Source organism: Epinephelus fuscoguttatus, linkage group LG9, assembly GCF_011397635.1.
Source record: "Epinephelus fuscoguttatus linkage group LG9, E.fuscoguttatus.final_Chr_v1".
Classification (NCBI taxonomy): domain Eukaryota; kingdom Metazoa; phylum Chordata; class Actinopteri; order Perciformes; family Serranidae; genus Epinephelus; species Epinephelus fuscoguttatus.
Window position 1 is genome coordinate 1,362,254 of NC_064760.1, and position 24,180 is coordinate 1,386,433.

The 24,180-nt window shown below is 39.4% G+C and overlaps 2 protein-coding genes across 2 annotated transcripts in view; one reads left to right on the plus strand and one right to left on the minus strand.

Moving 5' to 3' along the window:
- The window catches only part of abca1b (ATP-binding cassette, sub-family A (ABC1), member 1B), a 48,385-nt gene extending 39,642 nt beyond the window's left edge, over positions 1-8,743 (minus strand). The window contains exons 1-3 of the mRNA XM_049585700.1: positions 8,680-8,743; positions 6,385-6,505; positions 3,682-3,775 (exon numbers count right to left, since the gene is read on the minus strand). Of these exons, the coding sequence (XP_049441657.1) occupies positions 3,682-3,775; positions 6,385-6,450 (160 nt within the window). The 5' untranslated portion in view covers positions 6,451-6,505; positions 8,680-8,743. The remainder of the gene's footprint in view (positions 1-3,681; positions 3,776-6,384; positions 6,506-8,679) is intronic.
- A 9,236-nt stretch (positions 8,744-17,979) lies between these two features.
- Positions 17,980-22,287, plus strand: LOC125894377 (cilia- and flagella-associated protein 20-like). The gene is made up of 6 exons (XM_049585713.1): positions 17,980-18,073; positions 20,390-20,480; positions 20,569-20,680; positions 20,839-21,027; positions 21,306-21,419; positions 21,605-22,287. Exons 1-6 carry the CDS (start codon positions 17,980-17,982, stop codon positions 21,608-21,610), a joined length of 606 nt encoding a protein of 201 aa, XP_049441670.1. The 3' UTR covers positions 21,611-22,287.
- The last annotated feature ends 1,893 nt before the right edge of the window (positions 22,288-24,180 follow it).

A 24,180-nucleotide genomic window follows, 5' to 3' on the forward strand; every position in this document is an offset into this window, starting at 1 on the left:
CCGTCAGGTTCTGTTCCTCCAGGAAAAAAAACACCGCCTGAAGCTCCTTTATTTCATCTGCAGCTACTGATCATTATGTGCAGCCATGAACTATGTGAACTTTAACACGGACTCCTTACCCCTCTTTAAAACCAGACTGAAAACCCATCTGTTCAAACTCTCATACTCCGTCTGATCCTTGCACTGTCCATTGTATTTTATTGTTTGTTTTTATCCCTGTTTTTATGCACTCCTGTACTTTTGTAAGGTGACCTTGAGTGCCATGAAAGGCGCCCTTAAATAAAATGTATGATTATTATTATTATTATTATTTATACTTCTTTTTAGCAGTTACATTCTTTGGGTTGTTTTTGATTGTTTGATTTTATTTAACGTTTTCTGTCTCAGTTTTTAACAGCTTGGGGTCAGGGTGGAAATTACAGCGACATGATGGGGAGGAAATATGTGATGAAGCTGCTGAATATCTTGATAACAATATTACTCTCCATGTACAGATATCAAACTGTCCTGATGAGATGAAAGGAATTTATTTCCAACAGTCTCTTATTGAACAAACTGAACTGAACACAGAATAATGACAGTTTCAAAGTGCAGCAGGTCTCAAAGGGTCCCTGAGCGCCGTATCTCAGTGTTTCATCACGTCTTTGTTAAACAAGTCGACATCATCAGCCATTCATCACACAGTCCAATTAGAAATGTGTCATCTCTTACTTGTAGCCAAAGAATCTTTTTAGTATGACGAGGAAAAATTCCACAACATCTGTTCTGATTGGTCTAAAGCTGTGTGGCCCCTGGGCCAAATCTGGGCGTGGCCCCTCAAACCATCTTTAATTCACAGGGAAAATTAACTGATTCACTCCTGTAACCACCTCGACAGCTGTCTCCCCACAAGAGTGTTCCCCAAAAAGCAAAGCGTCCAAGGTTGTGCTGGCGGCGGGTGCGTCTGTGAACGTCACTGACAGAAGTGTAAGCTGGCTTGGCGCCATGTAAACACCGTCATACTGCAGCAAGACGACAGAAATCACTCATACGACCAAAGATTTAATATTCGGATAATTTCCCACCTGAAGTTTGGTGGAAATGTGATCACAGGTCCAGTTTGTCTTCTGGACGTCCTATAAGACTCGAGCACTGTGTTGTACGACTCTGTGTTCAGACACCAACATTATCGTCTTGTTGCCTTTCTGCTTCCATGATGCCCGCCCTCTTCTGTTTGTCCAAAGCCAGGCGGCTGAACGCCAGAGGTTCAACACGGTGAACTCTGTGTCACAGCAAAATCTGTGCATGTTCATGTGGGTGGCAACTGCGTCATCCTCCTGCAGCCACATTTAAAACCGCTTCCCCTCGTTGCAATAACTCGAGACTCTCAGTTACCGCACAGCAATGAGAAACAGCTTCAGATGCCAGAGAGCAGAGAACGCCTCATAACTCCCTGCATCACCTGACAGACGTCTGGGCTAATGTCCTCAAATCCTAGAAACACCTCTGTGTACATGTGCTGGGCCGCTGACTGGCCCCTGACCCCCTGTCATTTTGCACAAGCGGCCCCTGGACAAGTTGAGTATCCTGATCTGAAATCTTGAAATCTGGTGTGCACAGACTTCATTAAAGTATCTGACTCTACAACTTTAACATGAAAATACTTTTACAGAGAGTCAACACTGACATGTTCTCACATGTCGTCCATAAGAGACATTTTGTTTACAGTGCATGTGTGTGTTCATATCTCTGATGTTATGAGTTCACAGATAACAAATTCTTGGTGGTGCTCTGTGTACTTTCTGAGGTACAGCCCTGTTCTTATCATACAGTGTCTAATCTCAGAGCTTTTTACTAAAATATGATGAAATATATAAAAACACCGTCGTCACAAACTCTGAATACAGTTTAGCAAATTTTTTTTTACCAATTTGTAAATCTGCAGATTTGTGCTGAGGTGAACACTTCTAAAGGAAATTCAGAACTTTACATTCACTTCAACTTTTAAGGTGGAACGTTAACTTGTAATGTTACTCAATGCATGAGTTGATGACGTGAATCCATCAGCACACCTTAAATTTCACTGTGACAACTTTGACCATCACTTTAGTTTTTATATGACACACACTTTTAGTAATGACTTTAAAAATATAGATTCATTTGGAGCGGATTATGTGAAGGTCATATATTCTAATCCTCACTTCCTGTGGGCTACAGCAACACTAAACCCCTGAGCTTGCCTGAGAAGGACTAGGGTCTAGGTACCATGTCTGAAGGCTTACTGCTGGTTCCAGAGGTGCTGGACTGAAAGGGTTTGGTGGAGACGGGGTTTAACCTGCACCCGCAGCCGAGTCGTCTCACCACAACCGACCACAGAGAGGCTCCAATTACATCACACACACAGGCAGTGACTTCATTGTCTGTTCAGGACGACATCACTCGACATGTCTTTACAGAGACTACAGAGGTTTGCTTATGTATTAAAGCTCTGAGTGTCATAAAAAAGATGAAAAATGATGATGATATCCAGGTTGTGGTTGTGTAACTCTATAGTGACTCCATCGACCTGACCGCAGCTCGGTGACCTTCAACAGCTTTGATAATAACGTTACAGCTCTGAGATAAAGCGCCATAAACTGCTCTGATAAATAACTCAGCAGCTTCGCTCAGCACGGAGTCTTCTCCAGCTGACCCATCAATAAGTGCAGATAATCAGGAATCAATCAGATCAATCTGAACGCTGATGCCCTCACGGGTACAAGGGTCCCCACAATGCTGCTGATAATCAGCTCATTACCTGCACCCATACTCCCAGCATGCACCTGGCTACTGCTCACCCACCTTTTCAAAACCAAACATGAGGAACAACTCAGTCAAAAGTGTGAGGACACAAGGATTCATCTGCCTTTTGCTCTGTGGTACAAAGTATGGTACATGGCCAAAAGTAAGTGGACATGATGTGAGTCCAGAACGATCAGAGCTATAACAGCCGTCACTGCTCTGCAGGGGGACGAGTATCGAGGCTCCTGATTGGTCAGAACCGCCTTTTGTTTAATGCTTCTGTTGTCCCCGACTGACTTCAACATGCTCTGTTTATAATATTTTGTTTTTGACATTTTTGCAACCTTGTGATGTCGTGCTATCTTGGCCACGTCCTAAAAGAAGAGATTTAATCTCAAAGGACTTCCTAGCTGAATACAGGTATAACAAAAATATCTAACTTGTATTTTGTTCAAGTAAAACTTTTATTAGAACCTCTGCTGAGTCGTGATGATAACTCCAGTCTGGTGTTTCAGAGGACAGCAGTGTTGCAGTCAAGTGTGTTTAATGCAGAGGGGTTCCTAATAATCTGACCGCTTTGTGTCTGCGTTCAAAACCTCATCACATTGTTTTGTGTGTGAAAGACTGGATGTAAAACAGCTGACCTGTGGAGCTCCTGCTGAGCATGTCGTCAGGTGAGCTGCGGTCGTTCACACTTTGATCAAAGGACGTTTTGTCTCCTCATCTGTCTCTGAGACGACGGCCATTTTTAAAACTGATTCACACTCTCAGGTGTGAACGGCGCTCTTTCAGTCCCACTGAGTGAACGATCAGCTGACGGCCGTGTGAACCACATCTTGTAATATTCATATTACTGTTCAGACTCAAACGCTAAGTGTTTCTGTGTTCAATACAAAGTGTGAATAAAGTTTATGCACTCACACTCATGCTGCTCGTATGGAGGGTAGTTGAGCCGCACGGCGATGAGGATGAAGAAGATGAAGAGCGGCCAGAGGATCTCCACCAGGAGCTGGAGCTGGAAGACAGGAAGTGACAGGAAACCATCAGCAACACACACGGACACAAAAACACACACACACACACACACACACCATTAACACACACAATCTCCACCAGCAACTGAACGAGTCAGCAAGATGCAACAACAGACAGGAAACCATTAACCACACAACACACATACACACACACACACACACACACACACACACACACACTCTGCAGCAGCTTCATGTCTTTATTATTAGAAGTCATTCATAATAAATGACGACTCATCGATCGATCGTCTTCAGACTCTGAGCAGCAGAAACACTTCACATTAAACCGTGTCCACATGGCGTTATTTGTCTCAGTGTCTTTTTTAAATTGTCTTCAGTGAGGACACGGCGTCTTCAGGCGTCTTCAGGCGTCTTCAGGCATCTTAATCGCCAGTGTCTTTTCTTCAAAGAGCTCCGGCTTCTTCGTGCGAATGCTCCGAGCGCTTCAGGCCACCGGGATCCTGAATAGAGACACCGCCTCAACATGCCCTGTCTTCTGTTCATTATTATAGTTCCTCTTTGAATTAAAGGTTTTCATTATACTGAAATTTTATTTTATATCAGTCACCTGACGAATAAATGGACCGACTGATTCCAGTGGAAAACCTCTGAACTTTTCAGAAAGGCGCTGATGTCATCCCTGCGGCTCCTTCAGCTGCAGACTGACCTGAGCTGAATGAAACCATCTCTACAGAGACAGAGTCCGTCTGTGGAGCAGGTCAGTGGACGCTGAATGTTGCTGCTGAGTGTTTTTACCTCATACGTGTTGTAAGCTTGTTGTTAACGGAGTAGTCAACCCTCTGAGTGGATATAACCGCAGCTGGAGCTGCAAGTGACCCGCCCTCCACCAGCTACATGACTCTCCCACCATCCGTACATCAGTGCACGACCGTCCTCTTTGGTCTGCTAAGTTAGCTATTAGCTAGCTATGTAGTATCAAACGAGATGTGGTTAATGTTAGGGTGACACCAAGGCTACATCTCCTTACTTATGCTAATGCTAACGTTAGCGCGGTGATGGTAATGAAGGGGAAAATTCAGGGTTCATGATGTAATCACATTACTTATTAAGTCAATCACGTGTTCATATATTATGAATTATAACATCACAGTGTAGCAGGGTTAACATGGCCGTCATGATTATAACTGTAATGATTATAAATCAGTAGAGAAACTAAGCTGTTATTAGGAAACTATGACCTTTGACCTAAGGATGGGGTCGGCAACTGTTACGATCAGAAGAGACATTTTAATCCAAAAAGAATGATTTAAAAAAATGTTTTGGTGCTGCGAAACATGTTTGAGCCTTTAAATGAAAATAACACAACCTGTTAGTTATAAATGAGCCGATCAACACGTGAGGATTCATCAGTATGTTTTATTGTGACTCTGCAGCAGGCTGCTTGTTATTATTTGGTACTTTATCTGCAGAGTTTGAGAGGCTCTTCAGGAATTACTGAACTCTCTGTTTTCCTTCAAGACCTTTACTTTTTGGGGGTTTAGGATCCACAGCCAGCCCAGTGAGACTCAAGATGAGCCACCACTACTGAGGCTCAGCAGAATGTCGAGGAAACACTGGGCTGTGACGAATGACGCAGGTTTAAAGTGTTTTTTAATCAGTGTAAAGTCGACACATTTTTACATTTGGAGAAAGTAAGAATTCCTTTGACTCTACAACAACAGCAACGTTAAAAGCCACAGGGAGCCACTGGAGAGGAGCTGAAGAGCCACACATGGCTCCAGAGCCACATGTAATCGGACCCCCGACCTCAGCACTCCCTCAAACTTGCTATTCCTCCGGTGGTTTTGCAGCAGTAAACGCTTCGGTGAGCTCAGTGAGCGTCTCATCGAATTGGACTGAGTGTTAAAGTTTGGACAAGATTTAACTTTCAAGCTTTGGAAATTAGACAAACTAGACTGACTGATAATCAACAATGACGCCATGCAGAATGTGCTGTTAATGTATTTTAATATCATTTGTATTTTCTCTCTCACAGCTGTAAAGATGGACACTAACAGTCTGCTGGTGTTACACTGATATCACAGCACAGAGACCCCTCTGTCTGAGAGGACTTTTGTTGTTGGACATAAAATCTATCTGCATGTCGATATATTTCAGCTCTGCTTAGCTGTTCATATTTTTCAGTGTCACAACATGATGATTAATTTAAGAATTAGTCAGTTAGAAACCTGCAGTGTAACGTTAGTCGTGGTCACAGCTGTGTCAGCAGAAACAAGGGCAAATAAAGGTTTCTCCTTCAATCAGTGACGACAAACATTAATATAATGATTAATATCATCTGAGTTTGAAGTCACAGTTCAGCGTGACGTCTTCTGTAGGTTTGATTTTGGGGCTAAAACAGAGATCAGGTCAATAAACTGTTCTTTAGGTGACTGTTTTTCTAGCGTATCCAGAAAGTGACCAGACGACTCAACACGAGCCGACTCCAGCAAAACACATCAGGCACACAACACACTGTGACACAGGACCACGTTTTGAGGGAGTCTCTTGTGACTTCCTTCATGCTGACATGAAGAACGAATAAGCAGTGAACAAGTGAAGCAGTGAACAAGGTGAATAAGTGACTGACCGTCTGTCGTCGTCTGTAGGTGAAGTTCTTCCACAGCAACAGTCCCAGCTGTGTCGAGACAGACATGTCTCCCGCCGTCACTCAGCCAACGCTCAGCCTCAATCAGTGTGAGTCGCTCGCTCTGCAGCAAACACACACATGAATGAGCCAAGAAACCTCACACAGGTACAGAGGTCAAAGGTCACAGCAGATGTTACAATCTCCACCCACTCCCGCTCACACACACACACACACACACACACACACACACACACACACACACACACACGCACACACAATGACTCCAGTACTGTGTTGATCTCTCTTCCTCAGAGTCTGTTCTGATCAATATCATCCTGATTGATCAGTGTGATGAGGCTGAGAGGAGGAAGACCATGAGTCGGGGGGGGGGGGGTCGTCTGATGTCTGAGTGAGTGGCTGTGCAAGTGTGTAAAACCACTCAGCACCCCGACTCATTTACACTCTTTGAGCTGCAGCTCCTCATTCATTCACAGGAAACACTGAATAATGATGCCAGAGCATTTACATACACACACACACACACACACACATGTGTCACGTCCATGTGACGTAGTACTGAGGTCTGATTCCTGATCAATGACTGATCAATCAGCAGCAGCTCCAAACACAGATCCTTTTTATTTATATTTATATATATATATTTTTTTATTTTATAACGCTACAACCATTTCATTGTATATTGTATATTTCAGATTGTCTACTTTAATATTTTATTTTATTTTATTTTATTTTAATGTCTACTTTAATATTTTATTTTATTTTAATGTCTACTTTAAATACTTTGTATTTCTATTTCCACTTTGCGCGGAACATTGGAACAAAAACAATTTCCCCCCGGGGATTAATAAAGTATTCTGAATCTGAATCTGAATCTGAAAAAGTCACTTTAGTTAAATCAAACCTGAAGATTATTATTCGACTTTATAACTTTGTTTTCTCATTTGGATTTTTCTTCATTATCACATTTAAATTATTGTAGGAAGTTTTTTACACACATATTAACAGTAGCAATAAAGCTGAATGACAGTGTAATACATTTTTAAATATTTCTTCTTTATATGTACATGTTTGTGTTTGAATACACTTGAACATATTTTGTTGGATTTCATGTTAATTCTGACTGTGTGCTTTTTAAATACAAAAATACAAAGTTAAATTAAACTTGTTGTAAAGAAAAGAAACAGATGAGACCAGCAGCAGAGAACAAACGTTATCGAGCACATCTGACTTTTCTGTTTCTCTGTGCGTCTATTTATCGATAATTGATCAGAAAGAGTGACTGATCTCAGACACATGTAAAGTCTCCACAAACAGAATCCTTTAAATTTTCTTTTTCTAATCAGGACTGAAGCTGCTCGGACGTCTGCGTCTGTCCTGGACTCACAAGGACAATTTAAAGTCTGATTCTGTTTTGCTTTTAGCTTCTTATAAGTTAACCTGACTTTTTTTCTTACCAAAAATATGACAATATCAACCTTTTCTCTTTATACAAACACACAGATCAGATTATCAGAATCAGAATCAGAAATACTTTATTGATCCCTGAGGGAAAATGAGTACAGTTTGCAAATGTGTAACCTTGTGATGTCAGCAGTTACTACAAGTTTACTGTGATCAAACTGAGACAGTTACATGAGGATTAAATAAAGTTTGTCTGCAGCTCTTCAGTGTTTTAAATAATAAACTGATTAAAACACAGTGATGAGCTGCTGCAGCGCCCCCTGCAGACACACACACACACACACACACACACACACAGACTGCAGCTCTGATGAATAAAACTATAACTTTGATTTGATCTTTAAACACACACAGAAACATGTTCACTCTCAGATATGTGATTAAATGAATGATGTGATGAGTGTGACTGTAGAGCAGCAGCTCACATCTGATGTGAGGACACAGAAACACATCTATGATTCTTTTCACTGGATTTATTTTAGTTTTTCAGTTTTATCTTTTAGCTTTAAGTTGTTTCGTCCTTCTGTTTCTGTGTTTGTGAAGCCGCCTATTCAGAGACATTTAGATCCCAAGAAGAAGAAGAAGACAATTACAAAGGCGTGAAGTGTCTCCTCTCCTCTGATGAAACATGTTCAGGCTTCACATCAAACATTTTCAGGAGTTCAGAGCTGCAGGTTTGTTTCACTAGAGTCCAGACCGAGTCAGTAAAGTTTAAATAAAGTGTGTGAAAGGGATCAGTGAAGGTTAATAAAGAGACTTTAAGGTTAATAAAGTGACCTGAAGGAGAAATAAGATGAATTAAAGGTGAAATACCGTGTCGGTGATGTGTTGACGGTCCTCCTCCGTCCTCACTCAGGAGCATCTGCTCCTCATCGAGCTGCAGCTGAAGCCTAAACTCACCGGGGTCAAGTGAATGCAACAAGCTATCACACCACTTCCGCTCTCAACTTCAAAATAAAACACCCTCAGACACAGAGAGTGATCTCAGTGTGGGGTTCTCTTGTCTGAGTGTGTCTTATCATGCAGAATAATTTATTAGAGTAGATGTGTAACACTGTGATAATATCTGATTTGTATAAATATAAACATAACTTAAAACTTAAAGGTTCGTCATTCGTTCGCTTTCACCATTTGAAATTGATTTAAGATCAATCTTTAAGGAAAAAATAAAGAGTGCAAGACGGAAAAAGTTAGCTGCGTAAGCTACTGTTGATAGCAATATAGCATATGTAGCTATGTTGCTAAGAGATGGTGAAAGTACCCACATAGCTACTGTCGATAGCTAATGTAGCTACGTCGCTAAGTAAGAGATAGAAAAAGCTAGCCTTATGGCTATGGTGACTATGTCGTTAACTAAGAGATGGTAATATAATTATTAGGGTCATTCTATGAAACGGGTGCCATTTCCACTTTGCAATTTTCAAAATTTTCATAAAGGGCAAACATTTTTTTTAAGAAATCCACAATATGAAAGACATGTTAAACCTCCATGTAAACATATTTTCCCACCTCAGGCATAAAATATTTTTTAATATTACACGTTTTATTCAGACCGGGGAATCATTCTTGTACCACCCCGTCGCGGACAATATGCACACAATATGAGTAGTAATACATTAAATCATTTTTAAAAATCTAATGTTTTCCTACCAGTAGAATGTCCTTTTTTGGATACTACCAATTAAAACCATGTTATTTAATTAGTTTTTTTAATTTTCAGATTCTTAATCTTGAAATATGAATTTGACCTATCAACTGCCTCACTTTTTAAACAAAAAATACAATTTCACTTTAAATTGTCAAATAAAAGTTACATTTAATTAATTAGTCAACAAAATAAGAGCACTATTGCACATTAATGTATGAAGCATTTCACTCCCTTTCCATCATTTTTAAAGAAAATTACATTGTGATGGGGTGGTAACTCATGTGACGGGGTGGTAAGTCAAATTGAGGGACACACACAAATCATAACTTCTTTACTAAAAATAATATTTCTGTTTTGTATAAATATAGTTTATGGTATCATGGATATGCATTTAATCATAAAAATAATTAAATTTTGATCAAAAAATATGATTTTTTTGTTGATACATGCAAATTTCATGTTGGCCATTGCGGACATGGCAAAAATGGCCATGTACTAATAAAAAATGATTAAAAATTGTGTATTATTCTTTTAGAATAGCATTGTCTCATATATTATGTGATTAAGAACACTTCAATTAACAACATTAAACTTTGGAAAAACAATTTGACACATTTTTGTGCTTTATGAATCTCATCAAATGTTGTGGACTCAAATGGCACCCGTTTCATAGAATGACCCATTAGCTAAAATGACCTTTTCATGATCTGCAGACTTGATATTTTACATGAACAAAGTTAATCACACAGTCACTCCGCTGGACAGCTTATGGTAGCTTTGGAGCCAGGTAAGAGATGGTAAAACCTAGCCACATGACTACTGTCAACAGCTTATGTAGCTATGTGGTCACATAGAGGTTAGCCCCTTAGCTGCCACTGATGGCTAACAGTAGCTATGTTGCTAAGTAAAAGATGGAACTAGCTAACTGCATAAGCTAGTGTGGTCAGCTTATTCAGCTATGTTGCTAAGAGTGTGATGGAAAATAATATAAACTACTGTTGATAGCTTATGATAACTTAATTTGTCGCTAAGTAAGCGATGGAAAAAGCTAACTGCATAACCCATTGTTGACAGCTAATGTAGCTATGTTGCTACATAAGAGAAGCTACTGTCGAAAGCTTAAATAGCTCTGTTTTTAAGTAATATATGGGGTGCGTTTGTAAACCCAACCTGACAAACCAGAGCACAGTTGTTGGAAATGAAAGAGCGTTCTATTTCTACATTACATGAATTAACAAAGTTAATCACACATTCATTCTGCTCAGCACTCTGCTGCTCCGTCTCCCCAGACAAAGTGTCCAGAGTGTGTTCGCCATTTTGAGAGCGCAGCCTCATAGCTAACAGTAGCTGGATTGCTAAGCTAGCCTCATAGCTAATGTTGATAGCTAACAGTAGCTAGATTGCTAAGCTACCCTCATAGCTAATGTTGATAGCTAACAATAGCTGGATTGCTAAGCTAGCCTCATAGCTAATGTTGATAGCTAACAATAGCTGGATTGCTAAGCTACCCTCATAGCTAATGTTGATAGCTAACAATAGCTGGATTGCTAAGCTAGCCTCATAGCTAATGTTGATAGCTAACAGTAGCTGGATTGCTAAGCTAGCCTCATAGCTAATGTTGATAGCTAACAGTAGCTAGATTGCTAAGCTAGCCTCATAGCTAATGTTGATAGCTAACAATAGCAATGCTGTCAAGTAAGATATGTTAAAATTTAGCCACATAACTACAGTTTTCATATAATTATTAGCTTAAATTACCTTTGCAAGATCTGCAGACTTGACACAACATTATACTGCTGTTAGATAAATTAAAATAACTGAAACAACAGATTTTTTTCAGTTTAAATGTGACTGAGCATTTCCTATATGTCAGTTTATGATTAAACTCGAGTTTCATTTAAAAAAAAAAAACATGTATATTGATTTATATTTATTTCATCTGACAAACTGTATGACACTGTCGACCTGGCTTTTATTGTTTTAGGTACACTCTGGCCACACTTCCGGTCCCAGTGAGCGGAAGTTGACGCGGTTGTAGGACAGCGAGGTTACTGTCGGTCAAGGAACAGCTGGGTTTAATGTTTCACAATAAAAGAGCAACCAGCTGATGTTTCATAATAAAAGACTTTCCACTGTGATTCATCTGATCTGAGAGCAGCCGAGAGACATTAAAGGAGTCCAGATGAGAACGACAAATATTACAAATATTACAACTACATCCTGTTGAATACCGTCAACACTGCTGAGGCTGTGAGGAACTTCTGCTGGTCGTGGATGCAACAGAGGAGCTTTGTGCTTTGAAGCTGTTTTTATACATTTTATTGAAAAGACTTTCACAGTTTTTACTAAAACAAATAGGACTGCAATAGTAAACAGAAATCAAAGCACAAACTATAGAGATGTGTATAAAACTGTCATGAGATTTAAACATATAAAACAATGCCTGTATGAGACGTGTGGATGTGAGAGCAGCTCTAGAAACAAAGCAGATTTCGTAACAACAATTGAGTCTTCCAGTAAAACACAAACACATGTTTTTAATCAGAGTCTAATGTCTCAGCTTCAGGCCTTTTTCCTCTTCATCACTCCTCCTGCTGAGACTGTTGGTTCTCTCATGGTTCTCTCATGGTTCTCTGTTGGTTCTCTGATGGCTGTCTGATGGCTGTCTGATGGTTTTGAGGAACATGAACTGTTCCAGACTCTTAAAAAAACCCACATTTCCTGTGTTGTGAAAAGGTCCAGTGGGAGTGACAGTTGGCAGGAGAACTTTGTTCTGTTGTTTTCTTCATGTCGTCATGACGAATCAAACAGGATCAATAATCAATCAGACCTATCGGGGCTCTATGTGTGAGTGTGTGTGTGTGTGTGTGTGCGTGTGTTGCTGAGGGCCGCGGGCTGAAAGAAGAAAGTCTCCATGATGAAACATGAAGTGGTGTTTTGTTATTTTGCTCTTTGACACACAAACACTTTCTGCCCTCTCAGCGCTCTGATTTCCCCTTTCACAATAAAAGTCACGTCCACAAAACCAAGTCACACAGCAGCAGATGATCCAGAGGATGAAGCAACATCATCAACATGTCACCAACAGGTTTTATTACAAATATAAAAGAGCATGAATCAACATGTTTCCATCATCAACACTCTGCAGGTTTAAACTTCACATCATCTGTTTACATGTTTGTGTGCACTCGGTTTTTTTTGGGCAAACTATAGTGATCAATCAATCAGCAGCTGAATGACGAGCGTCTGCTGAACAATGGAGGATGAGGAGGACATCACGGGGGGGGGGCACCTCAGATCGGGAGGGCTGTATATGCTCTCAACACATCTGAACTAGAAGAACTTTTTTTTTTTTTATCATGTATCTTTGCACACAGGTAAATTTCCAAGGTGGCAATTTGAATCACTTGCAAGGGCCCTCTCTCTCTGTGGGCCCCTCCAGCTCAGGGGCCTGCACTGTCTGTATTAACACCTCTGGCTCTGATCATTATTCGTGATACGACCTGTCAGTCTGCTGAATATCTGCCCCATTAGGATTTGACCCTGAGCTGTAATGCCTTCAGTTTGATTCAGTGACCTACACTTGTTATCTAGCTAACGTTAATTAGCTGCACACATATAAATCATGACAGCGATGAAGTTTGAGAGGCTGTAACTTTTGTTATCACCAACACACAGATCTGTTACTTTACACCTGCACCAGGATTATTGCTCACTATCTCTCACAGTTCAGATTAATGTTGGGCGTCTCAGCAGAGATAAAGCTGCTAACGTTAGCTAAACAAAGTGCAAATGCTAACTCAGTTTCATGATAAAGTAACAGGTGTACATCAGGTATAAAACAAACACGAGAGCGGAAACAAATTGTGATGAAAGATGAACATATAATAAATAAAGTAAGAATGGAGAAACAGTTTATTTTACATCAAATATTTTTTGTAATATTCTCAGTTTTTCTGTTGTTCATAAAAAGTTCAACAATGAGTTAAATTCAATCAAAACAAGATGGAGGGAGGGTTGTGAAACTAACAACTTCTGTTTATGAAGAAAGAATTCCCCCAATAAACAAAGACGTTAACAAATGTCAGAAACTTGTTGCTCATCATCATCAATCTAATAACAGATCATATCTTTCAGGGTAAAACACTGAGTGATGTTTGTATTAATGAGAGCAGGAGAACTTTAATCAGACCAAAACTTCATTGTTATTCTACACTGGAAAAATAAAAGTGTCATCAGCATGTCCACAAAGAGACAAGACTTATCAACATAACTGGTAACAATAGGACGCATTTAGCTGTGTGTGCTCCAACAGGAGCTTTATATGCAGCTGACGTCACTCATCTGTTTGCAGACCAACAACAAGCAAAACAAACACATTTAGATAAAAACATCAGTCAGCATCACATAATGTGTATTTTTAATTGTGTTTAGCCGACACATGATATTACTGTAAATTCACAGGTAGAAAAACAAGACTTGATGTTTTTAACAGGTCAAACTGTTGTTTTAATTCAACACACTCAAACACAAAAAGCATCAGACCGTAAAGGGTTAAATATATTTATATCAGAATCAGAATCAGAAATACTTTATTGATCCCTGAGGGGAAATTATTTATGTTACAGGTGCTCCTTGCAAGAGAGAAAAGATACGTGAAAATAGAAGAAATTTAAACAACAGTATTAACAAATACATAGTTAAATAAACAGGAATTATTAACAAACATAAACGTAAATAAATAAATAAATATATATATACATATATATTTTGTAAACTGAACAAGATTATTTACACAAACAGAATATATACAGTCAGGGTTAATGGGGTTTATATAGATCTCTGTCTCCCCCTGGTGTAAAACTCTCATGTGTCTTTGTTCAGCTGTTTTCGTTTTTCCTTTGGCTCATGGTGTTAACAGTGATCTCTGAACCACTCACTGTGCAGTGTGGGACAGACAGAGATGTTCACCTGTGTTTGACTCTGACCTGAAACACCTCTGTCTGTGTGAAGGCCTTTATCTTCTGAAAGAAAGAGAATTATGTTTCATAAAGTTTAGCTGGGACAGACTGAGGACAGAGGGACAGACTGAGGACAGAGGGACAGACTGAGGACAGAGGGGCAGACTGAGGACAGAGGGACATACTGAGGACAGAGGGACAGACTGAGGACAGAGGGACAGACTGAGGACAGAGGGACAGACTCACATCATGCACTTCTCCAACAAACTGTCCAATCCTTGATTAAACACTACACTTATCAATAATGGTCGTGCTGAGCTCCATTTAAATATTTGTCTATTTAGAATTTGAAATAATTTAGTTGGACGGACTTCACTTTCAGAACAAAGTCTCATAACTGTTATAAATGTGTTTAGTCTTCTGAGTAATTCGGGGTGTGACTGGTTCACTCAGCGGAACTTTATCACTAAATAATCTGATCTTTTCTGAACTGATTCCCGCTGCTGGCTGCTGTTAATCACAGAGCTCTTCAGCAGGTGGAGAAACAGATTAACAGCTGACCTGATTAATAAAGTTTAACTTTGATGGTACAAAGCGTTTCTTGATGACATTATCTTTAAGCCGTAATCACCACTGATCAATAATGATTTCATTTCAATCCAAAAATCCTGTTGTATGAGGTGTGAATGTGTGCTGACAAGAAAAACCTTAAATTGAGAGATTTCTAAATGGAGTTCTGTGTGTTGCAGCAGGACCCACTGTTGAACACAGATTTGTCAATAAACAGATAGATGAGGTCAATGTCGGTGTATAAACTGAGATCATGTCTCCGCAGTCTGTCCCTCCTCTGCTGTGTCCATCCATCCAGAACATGAGGACAGGATCAGCTGGGTCTCCACTCCGCCTCAGACCTTAACATATATATTTGTGTTGTGTGAAATTGTGAAATTATTTCATTATACATACACACACACACACACACACACACACACACACACACACATACATATATATGTAACCCTATCTTTCAGGCAGCAAGCCCCAGCGAGGTCTCTGCGTTGTGTTAGGTGAAGTATACCGGGGCGGCAGGGGAGACAGGGAAACACGACTCAAACTGGTGGTTGAGGCGGAGCAAACTTCACTCATTTATTGGCCTTACCAGACACAAAACAAACTGTCTTCAGTTTCCAAGGCACATATTAACACTTGAATTAAACTAAATATCAAATACAGAATAAAATAAACTTCAGCTGCCTCTGTTACAGTTACTGATTAGCCAGATACAACACAACTAGCTCCACACAGTTAGTGCATCAGTATAAACACATTTCAACATAAAAATTATAGGAATTGTCCCATCTTTAACATGACCACTCAGTTATGTTAATGACTTAAATAAAGTGGTTTCATTAGTACAGTGTTTTGAAACCCTCCTTACCTTAGCAGGTACAAAACAAACTGTGAACTGCGGTGGCTGCGGAGGGTCAAAAAGACTCAAAACTACAGTGGGCCAAAAAGGACAGAAACATAAATACCGCCCTCTGCTGATGAACATAAACTCACTCCCTTACATCTCTCTCTCTCTCTCTCTCTCTCTCTCTCTCTCTCTCTCTATGTTTGTAAACAGTGATGAGGTATTTTGTGGGCGGAGCTGAATTGGTGGCAGAAAGGAACAGTGGTGGTGTCGGTGTGAGCGCCAAATTAAATGTAAAAAGCACATTAATATTTATATTTCTGAACCAGTTGCAGTTTGTATATCCATGAGTTTATGATCTACATGCAGTCAAAAAAGGTCTGCAGTTAATTATAATGTGAATATTTAGTGTCTGCTGGACGCTCAGTAGAGGAGTGTGTGTTACATGAACTGATGTGCTGAAAGATAATTCATCATCATAAGGAACTGTTAAACTCACATCTGTCAAACATGGATTTGTCTCATTGTCCCTGGTTAAAACTTGTGGAGACATTAACATACAGTATAATATAATTTCATGCAAAAGTAAAGACAACTTTTAAACGAGCTAGCTGACGCTGTCTGTTTATGAACTCCTGGATCACAACAGAATATGGAAACTTTCACCTCTGATCATTTTACAAAGGACGCCACAAGAACACATGTTCTTTTTTTTAGATTATTCAAAGGATGGTGGATCATTGTTTGTTTCTACCTGTCAGCAATCAGGTAGCACGCTAGCTACATTAGCAACATTGCTAACATTAGCAGGCCTTTCATTTTCCCTGCCTGGATGCAGACGGGATCTAAACACACATTACAGTCTGTACGGGAACATAAACTAAGAACATGTTTTCTTGTGGTGTCCTTAATAAAGTGAAGAGTAATCTGTTCTGATCAAGGTGTTAATAAGCAGACAGTTAGCTAGCTAGCACGTTAGCACATTGATAAGTTGTACTTCCACATTAAATTATATGGGGACGAATCCACAAATATTAATTAAGGAATAAACCAAATCCATGTTAGACAAATGTGAGTTTTTACAATGCCACATGATGAATTATCTCTCACCATGTAAATAATTCAGTTCATATAAAGCTAACACACACTCCTCTACTGAGCGTTGAGCCGCAGTGATTACAGCCTTAATATCCAGATTATGATTAACTGGGGACAAAACTGTTTTTTCTATAGATTGTGAACATGTGGATATAAAAATGACTCATTGCAATCATTTGAGAAATGTAAAAATTATAATGCTTTTTTATGTTTTATTTGGCGCTCATGTAGCTGGAAACAGTCTGCAGATCCAGCCACACTGTGCTGTGTTCAGGTGCACATTCAGACACTGGACACTGGTCTTATTGAAAACCCAGGTTTATATATGAGTCCACTGTCCTGTGTGTTCTATCTTCACAACATGTCTGACACGAGGAGAAGACAAGCTTTTAACACTGATGTTAAGTGTTAATAAGCTGCTCTGTGCACTTGAATCAACATCAGAAGTTAAAATTCTCAGTTTATAATCACACTGCAGTAAAAACGTTCAGTCGCCGCCAAGTTCACTGCAGACTGACGACAGACCGGAAGTAGCGCGGTACATCTACTCCCCGCCAGCAGAGGGCGCAGTCACACAGTAACAGCACTCCTGCTGCCAAGAGGACTAACTCTGAGACAACAGAACAAGTGAAGGATTTTGGTAAAATTATGAGCTAATCGAACACATACCATAAAATATATAAAAATTACAAAAGTTATTTCTGCTATTTTTTCTAAATCTCACACCGACACTCACCTCATTAACATAAAACCATCAGAAACCACTGGTCAGGCTTTCGGTTGCCATGGCGACTGGGTTGCATTACCATTTAAAAACCATGGTGAACAGCACCAACAGACCCAGTTCCCCCAGCAACAGCAAAATAACTGATAAATGACCACTACTGTTTTTTCTTTCTACGTGCCAACAGTGGCTAACATTAGCATTAGCTTCATTCAGCCATTAACACACGAGTGAAGGGACGAACAGTGGACTGAGAGCAGAGACGAAGATGTTTAAAAACACATTTCAAAGTGGATTCTTGTCCGTCCTGTACAGTGTTGGCAGCAAACCTCTGGACATCTGGGATAAAAAGGTGAAGGCAGGTCAGACTGAAGGCTGTCAGGCTGTTAGCTTCATTAGCTAGCCATGCTAACGCAAGCTACCATTGGCCATGCTAAGACTAACGCTAGCTGACATTGGAATCTAGAAGCTCCAGCTTAACAATATTGAAACAGTCATTTGTGTTTTGGATGTTTTGTTCAACTGACTGATTTAAGCTTTTGTTTGTTACATGTGTCAGTTTAATTAAATTTATCAGGCTAACTCTTAATGACACTTTAAAGTTTCCTCCTGTGATATTTTGAAACTAAAAAGTGATTAAAAACACTAGTATTGGTCTGGATTGGAGTTTGGGAACGTGAGTAAATTAAAACAATAGTTTAGCATAAATAAAATCTTTAAATTTGAACCAAACTAAATTTATGTTGTTAGAAAACCACAGCACAGACAGACGTACAGATGATGATCGATAATGTTAATGTGGAAAGGGGAGCGTATCTATGTTTCCCGGGTTGTTTCTTCTATGTCTTTTTCTTGTATGTTTCTTTTATACAACAACAACAACCTGCCTTAGGGACAACAGATGGAAATTAGCCTCGGATATAATCTGGCATATTTACGTTTTGTATAATGTTTATTAATATGCTCTGTCCCTAATATAAAAATAAATAAATAAATAAATGTTCCCCACTTAACCCTGCAAAAAAGGTTCTGTGTTCCCTGGGATTTTTTTAGTAAGCGGGAAACATAGAACCTTTTTTAGTTGAGCGGGGAACATAGAACCCGGGAAACATAGGGATGACCCCGTGGAAAGAGTCTGTGAAACCAAATTTTCTGGGTGTGATTTTAGACGACTCAATCTGCGATAAACCTCAGATCTAAACACACACTGGACCATAAATCACGTCACATCCTGTGTTCATCACTTGTACCAACATGTCTGAATTACTGTACCCACAGGACACAGCGTGGGACACAGGGAACACCAACACACTGTTTTTAAAGTCACGTGCACTGGAATGTTTAGATCTGGTCAAATTTAAAACTGTGATTATCATGTTTAAAGTGAGAAATAATTCACTTCCAGGCAACATTGAAAAAATGTTTTTAACAGTACATTAAGAGGAACATTTGATTTTAAAAAACAATGTGTTTCTATGTCAGTCTTATTTTCAGAGTTGTGCCAGCCTAAGCACAAACTGTTGAGATTTAAATGTTTGAATATTGATATGATGAATATTCTGTCCTGAGTGTTCAACATTCACTAAATAATTTGAGTTGTGTTTAACGTGTTTTCATATTGAGTTAATGAAACTTGAATGTTTTAAAGATATCAGTTTCCTCAAATGAACTGAGTCGCCACGACAGAGAGTCAAGTTCTCACAACTAGAAAGTAATAATTTACTTTAGAGGAAATAAACTGAGTTAATGAAACTTAAGTGGAAACATTTGGTTCAACAGATTGATTAAAGTTGGTATAAATTAATTCAGATAAATCTAATGAAACATTTTTACTAAGTTTAGAGAAATACAACAGTGTAAAACACTTGATTTATATAAGTGGTATTAACTGAATGGAGTTAATATTAGTAACTTAAAGTTACTGTAACCACAAATAACTGAGTCACCTGGACTCAAATCAAAGAATAATTTAGGCTTAAATAGTTTGTGTTACTAAACTTAAATGTTTTAAGGCAATCTGTTTCCTCAAACTGTTTGAGTTGAACCAACTTATCAGGTTTTACAGTGTAAGAAGAGTGTGTGTATTTCAGTGTGTGAGGTGCACATGTGCAACGTGCTGCGTGATGACCTGAAATAAAACACAAATATAAATCAATTTTAAAAAATATATGAAATATTTATCCTTTATTTAACCACAAAACCTCGAGATTAAAAAACTGTGTTTCAGGAGTGTCCTGACTGAGACGGGCAGCATCATCAGTTACAGACAACCGAGAACAAAAATGTAAAGCTCTAAAACAAGCAATAAAAACACAAAGTAAGGACACTACAAAGAAAAGCCAAAATGTTTGTTGGAGAAATGAACCATAACTACACATGATGACAAAGAGCAGCTGAGACGCACTGTGACACTGACACATAGAACACTGTGACATCAGTTTGACAAAGAGACCAGGATCCAGACTGGGACAGCACAAGTCAAAAACTGTCAGAACCCTCAGGTTTCCAAACCAACATTATGTCATAGTTTCTAAATGACCTTTGACCTGTGCTGCTGTTTCATGTAACTTTAACGCAGACGTATTCATCAGTATGGATTTATCTGCAGTGAACTAATGTCTGTGATGTTTATTATGATGACACGCTCCTCAGCAGAGAGATAATATTTAATATGTCAGTGTGTCGGCAGGTGAGGAACGGTCACATCAAGAGGGTCACAGACGAGGACATCCGCTCACTGGTGCTGGAGGTCATGGGGACAAACATCAGGTGAGTTTGTTCAACTGAATCTTCAGCTCAGGTCAGCTCATCCAGCTTTACTCACCCTCATCTTTTTTATTTCTTCCATTCCTCGCAGCACCACGTATTTAACATGTCCTGCAGACCCAGAGAAGACACTGGGCATCAAACTTCCTGTTCTGGTCATGATCATCAAAAACCTCAAGAAGTACTTCACCTTCGAAGTCCAGGTGGAGGCAGTGCTGCAGATACAGACCCCCCTCCATGTGTCGTTGGCACAAACATGCACTCACGTGTGTGTGTGTGTGTGTGTGTGTGTGTGTGTGTGTGTGTGTGTGTGAGGGTTCGTGGTCACTCATGTTTTCTCTCCATCTTTTACAACTCGTAGGTGTTAGATGATAAAAACGTTCGCCGGAGGTTTCGGGCGAGTAACTTTCAGAGCACGACACGAGTGAACACGTTTACCTGCACCATGCCCATGAGACTGGACACGGGCTGGAACCAGATCCAGTTCAACCTGTCGGACTTCACCAGGATGGCCTACGGGACCAACTACACAGAGACACTGCGTGTGCAGGTGAGTGAACAGAGACGGACAGACAGGAAACAACTGACACCAGTGTGACTGTAGAGTCATTCTCACTGGTTTTTTGTGGTGCTGGGAGTTGAGCCCCTTGGACTTGTACTTATAAAGAAAAAATGACTCCTGCACTCACTTTTACTCTGCTTTATTTATTCATCAACGTTTCGGTCAAGCATGGACCTTCATCAGGACATGGCTGTAGAGTCCCCACAGTGACTGCAGAAGACTGTGTCCTCTTTGTGCTGCTCATGTCCGACCTGTCCTCCTCTCAGATCAACGCTAACTGTCGCATAAGGAGAGTGTTCTTTGCAGACCGACCGTACTCTGAGGACGAGCTCCCAGCAGAGTTTAAACTCTACCTGCCCGTCCAGACCCAGACAGCTAAGGTGACACACACACACACACACACACACACACACACACACTGCATATTTTACAGTGATGTTACAGATGGAAATATTTCATCTTCTTAATAACAAGTATGAGTCAAATCAGCAGATTAGACAGTTGGACAGTTGGACTCGTGGACGTCATCTCAACACTTGTCCATTTGTGTGTTTGTTTCTTGCAGCAGTAAAGACTCTGTCCCTGCTCTGATGTGGAGCTGTGAGATTTATCTGTGTGAAGAGTCCTGATGAAGTTTAAAAACCTGGTGATAGTTTTATTTGTGGGAGTTTGAGTTGACACGATCAAGTTTGTTCTGGACTCGTCTGTCGTCACAGTTGATGCATGCTGCAGTTTAAAGGTGACAGTATCAGACATCTGACAGACTGAAGGGACCAGCTCTTCCTCTTAAAGATACAGAGATGAGTACACAAGTATATTTATATATTTGAATCCCCATCTGTCACTACCAAGGTAGCAGCTACGCTTCCTGGGTCCACACAAGCAAATGTTACCTCACAGAGTAAAACAAATGTATCGTTAAAAACCTGAGGCAAAAAGAAACAAATACAACCAAAAACAGGAGTAGATAGATTAACAACAAAATAGTCGGAAATTGTCAAATCGGTGGTGGTGTAATGGTGTGGGGGAGATTTTCTTAGTACCAACTGAGCATGGTTTAAACACCACAGCCTACCTGAGTATTGTTGCTGAGCGTGTCCATCCCTTTCTGACCACAGTGTACCCATCTTCTGATGGCTACTTCCAGCAGGATAACGCACCATGTCACAAAGCTCACATCATCTCAAACATGACAATGAGTTCACTGTACTCCAATGGCCTCCACAGTCACCAGATCTCAGTCCAATAGAGCACCTTTGGGATGTGCTGGAACGTCACGGATCAACTGTGTGATGTCATCATGTCAATATGGACCAGAAACACCCCCGCTGTAACACTTTACAGACATATAAATAAATAAATAAATAAATAAAATTCACACGTCACACATCAACAAGATGATTTTAAACAACACTTAATTCGTCACTGAAAAAATACATCTTTTAAAATTGTCTGTTTTTCCTTTGAAAATATCACAACATATTTCTGTGTTTGTGTTTAGACATTTAATTCAGATTAAAGCAACACGTCTCTCATAAATGGAACTTTACTACCTAAAATGAATATCTAAAAATATTAATTATTATATATATAGAGATAAAATAGACATGTTTTGTCTTTGCCACAAAAATGCTGTTCTGAAATAATTCAAGGATTATTAAATATATTTGTAATAAATGCGTTTAATCTGGATTATTTTCCCTCTGTGTGTAAATTTATTTTATTTTCTCCTCCGACATGTTGAGTCTCAACGTCACTGTTGTCTTTGTGTCACTGGGGGGCGCTGTTGGCTTTCTGTGTGTTGTTCAGTGTTTCCTGTCTGAGGAGATAAAAATACTCAACACTGCAGAAACTCTGCTTTATCATAACTTTTATTCTGAAACTTAATGACAGTTAACAGGTCATGTTTCCTGCTGAAAGTCAGAACTTTAAAAACTTTAAATACTTTTAGTTCTTTGAAAACTTCGATCTCCTGCAGACGCTGCTTTTTATTTATAATTTATCTTTTATGAACAACTCAGCTCAGATCTTTACATTAGATCAAAATGATCAGGTTTATACAAAACAGACTGACGTATTAAAATGTATCAAATATGACGAAATATAAAGAATAAAGAGGGCGAGGCCTGTTCTGTAAATCATATTCATCTATCATGCTGAACAGTTCATTTCTATTTTTCACGAGTTTCAGGGCTTTAAAATATGAAATAAAGTCATGATCAAACTCACTGAATCAGATTAATAAAACTCTCCGACTAAAATAATATTATTAATCAGAGTCGTGCCGTGATCGTCCAGGATGAGTCCAGAAACATTTTGAGTCCTTTTGAGACAAGTTCAAAAACTTTTGGGGAAATTTATTCAGAGTACACTGGAAACATAAATAAACATTTCAGTATCATCACAGAATAATCGATTATTGATTTCAGGTCCAAATTGTCGTAACAAGTCACTGGAGGGATTTTAAATGGATTTTATTTCTTTGTTTGTTTGGGAGTTAACGGGAATTATGGTTCATAAAATGTGAACAGATTTATAAAACTGAATTTCTAAATGATACTACAGGGTGTGTAATTAAACATAATTAAATCTGATTTGATGTTTTTTATTCTGCAGAAACGTCTGAGTTCAGAACTCTAACCTCACTACAGCTGATTTATTTTACTATTTTCACTGAAGTCAAAGATTTCAGGACATCGTCACAATAAAGAAGAAAAGAACAGAAATATATTGATTGTGCTCATTTAAAGCAGCGGTAGGCGGTTTTATTTAGGCTTCACTGGACAAACATCCCATAATAACCTTTGATCTTATTGTAATCATCAGTCAGCCGTCACTGTGCTGTCAGTCAGCCGTCAGTGTTTCCTCCTCAGTCTCGGCCGGTGTCGTGCGGCGAGCAGCAGCTGTGGCGGATTACCTGCTGCTGTCACTCTTCGTCTCGACGTCAACACCTCAGAGATCTGAATCGTGCTCTGTATCAGCTGAAGCAGAAAATCAAACCAGTGAGGCATTTCAGGGAGACAGACAGGAAATCAAAGAGTTTAATAAAATAAAAGGAGCTGATTTAATAAAGTCAGAAAACCAAAGTGAACATATTTATGTAATCTGAAGTTACGATCAGAGAAGACGCTCAGATTTCTG

Bases quoted from the DNA above. Each gene is read 5' to 3' on its own strand.
- LOC125894377 (XM_049585713.1), top strand. From the start codon at position 17,980: ATGTTTAAAAACACATTTCAAAGTGGATTCTTGTCCGTCCTGTACAGT. The intron at 18,074-20,389 runs GTCAGACTGAAG...TTAATATGTCAG, and splicing joins GGATAAAAAGGTGAAGGCAG to TGTGTCGGCAGGTGAGGAAC. The intron at 20,681-20,838 runs GTGGAGGCAGTG...TACAACTCGTAG, and splicing joins ACTTCACCTTCGAAGTCCAG to GTGTTAGATGATAAAAACGT.